A 1,567-nucleotide genomic window follows, 5' to 3' on the forward strand; every position below is an offset into this window, starting at 1 on the left:
TTGCCGAGTGCTGGGCACTCAGCAAAGATTGGCCATCGGCAAAATTTTGCCTTTGCCGAGTGCCGGGCGCTCGGCAAAGATTGACCGTCGGCAAAAAAAAATTGCCGAGTACCGGGCGCTCGGCAAATTCCGGCCGTCGGCAAACGTGGCTGGCGTGACGGCGGCCACCTGCCGTCAGCCTTTACCGAGCGCCCCGCCGTTTGGCGCTCGACAAAGATTTTTTTTATTTTTTTTTAAATTCTTTGCCGAGTGCCACGTGCCCTGGCACTCGGCAAAGCCTTCTTTGTCGAGTGCCAAGGGTGGCACTCGGCAAATTAATTTTTTTTTTGTTTTTTGGTCCCATTTTTTTGTGGGGCATTGCTACAGTAATTATATCTCCATTTCAAAATTTGGGATAATTTTGAGTTTTTTTACTATATTTGCTTAATTATTTTTGTTTCGTTGAATTTTTTCGAATATTCCAAATTTGAACTGCAGGTACAGGCAATAATGGAATTTGGTCATTTAAAAAATAATATTCATGATGTTTAGCGTATGTTGAGGCCATATCCAATAACTCACATGAAATTATGAGCATCCTGTTGTCGTAACATGACGAGGTACTTGCGGGGAAAGTGTATTTAAATTATATAAAATCCAAACGAAGTCCGAAAATCACAAAACTTTGTCGATGTGTCTTGTTATCACATGCGGAGGCCGTGGTAAAAAATTGAGAAAGTTTCGAGCAAGTTGTGACGTCGGATGCCTAAAACCCAGACATCTCCCCCTACCCCAGAACCCTATCTTCTCCCTTGCGCCCGCCCACCCGCTCAGTCCCGACACCCGCCGCCGCCACAGCGCCACCACCGCTCCGCCATGCATCCCCGGCCCGCCAGCGCCGCCCGCCCACGCCGCCCCCGCCCGCCCGCGCCAGCGCCGCCCGGCAGCACTGCCCGCCCGCGCAGCTCGCACACGTGCGTGCCGCCGCCACCCCCGATCCACCGCGCATCCCTGACCCGCCAGCGCCGCCCACCCACCCACCCGCCCACGCCACCCCCGCCCGCCCGCCCGCCCGCGCAAGCGCCGCCCGCACGCAAAGCTCGCACACGCGCGCGCCGCCGCCACCCCCGCTCAGTCGCGCCGCCGCGCCCACGCTGGCGAGCCCCCGCCACCGCGTGCCCCCGCCCTTGCATCCCCCGCCCCCGAGCACCCCCCAGCCCAGCCGCGTGGCTCCCAGGCGTGCGCCACCGCTGTCAGCGCGGCCCGCCACCATCGTCAGCGCGGCCCGCCGCCGCCGTCCATGCGTACTTCCACCACCGGCGCACGCGGCCGTCCTCCCCTACATGCGCCGGCCCCGCGTGCCCCCGTGTTCCCCTGGTCTTGCCGCCGGCTTGGAAGAAGGAGGAGGAAGCAGCAGTAAGAAGAAGAAGGGAGGAGAAGGAGGAAGAAGAAGGAAGAAAAAAGAGGAGAAGGAAAGAGAAGCAAAAGGAAGAAGAAGGAGAAGGAAAAAAGAGAAGAAAAAGGAAGGAGGAGGAGGAGAGGAAGGAGGAGGAGAAGGGGAGAGGGGGTGGAAGCCGAGGTGGAGGGG

General features: G+C 58.4%; 1 protein-coding gene across 1 annotated transcript; it reads right to left on the minus strand.

The window, feature by feature from the left end:
* Nucleotides 1-766: 766 nt before the first annotated feature.
* LOC136507641 (glycine-rich cell wall structural protein 1.0-like) lies at nucleotides 767-1,252 on the minus strand. Its single transcript, XM_066502299.1, has one exon. It carries the CDS (start codon nucleotides 1,250-1,252, stop codon nucleotides 767-769), a length of 486 nt encoding a protein of 161 aa, XP_066358396.1.
* Nucleotides 1,253-1,567: the final 315 nt, after the last annotated feature.

Source organism: Miscanthus floridulus, chromosome 15 (assembly GCF_019320115.1).
Source record: "Miscanthus floridulus cultivar M001 chromosome 15, ASM1932011v1, whole genome shotgun sequence".
NCBI classification, from domain to species: domain Eukaryota; kingdom Viridiplantae; phylum Streptophyta; class Magnoliopsida; order Poales; family Poaceae; genus Miscanthus; species Miscanthus floridulus.

Excerpts from the sequence above, each read along its gene's own strand:
- LOC136507641 (XM_066502299.1), bottom strand. The coding sequence starts at position 1,252 with ATGGTGGCGGGCCGCGCTGACAGCGGTGGCGCACGCCTGGGAGCCACG.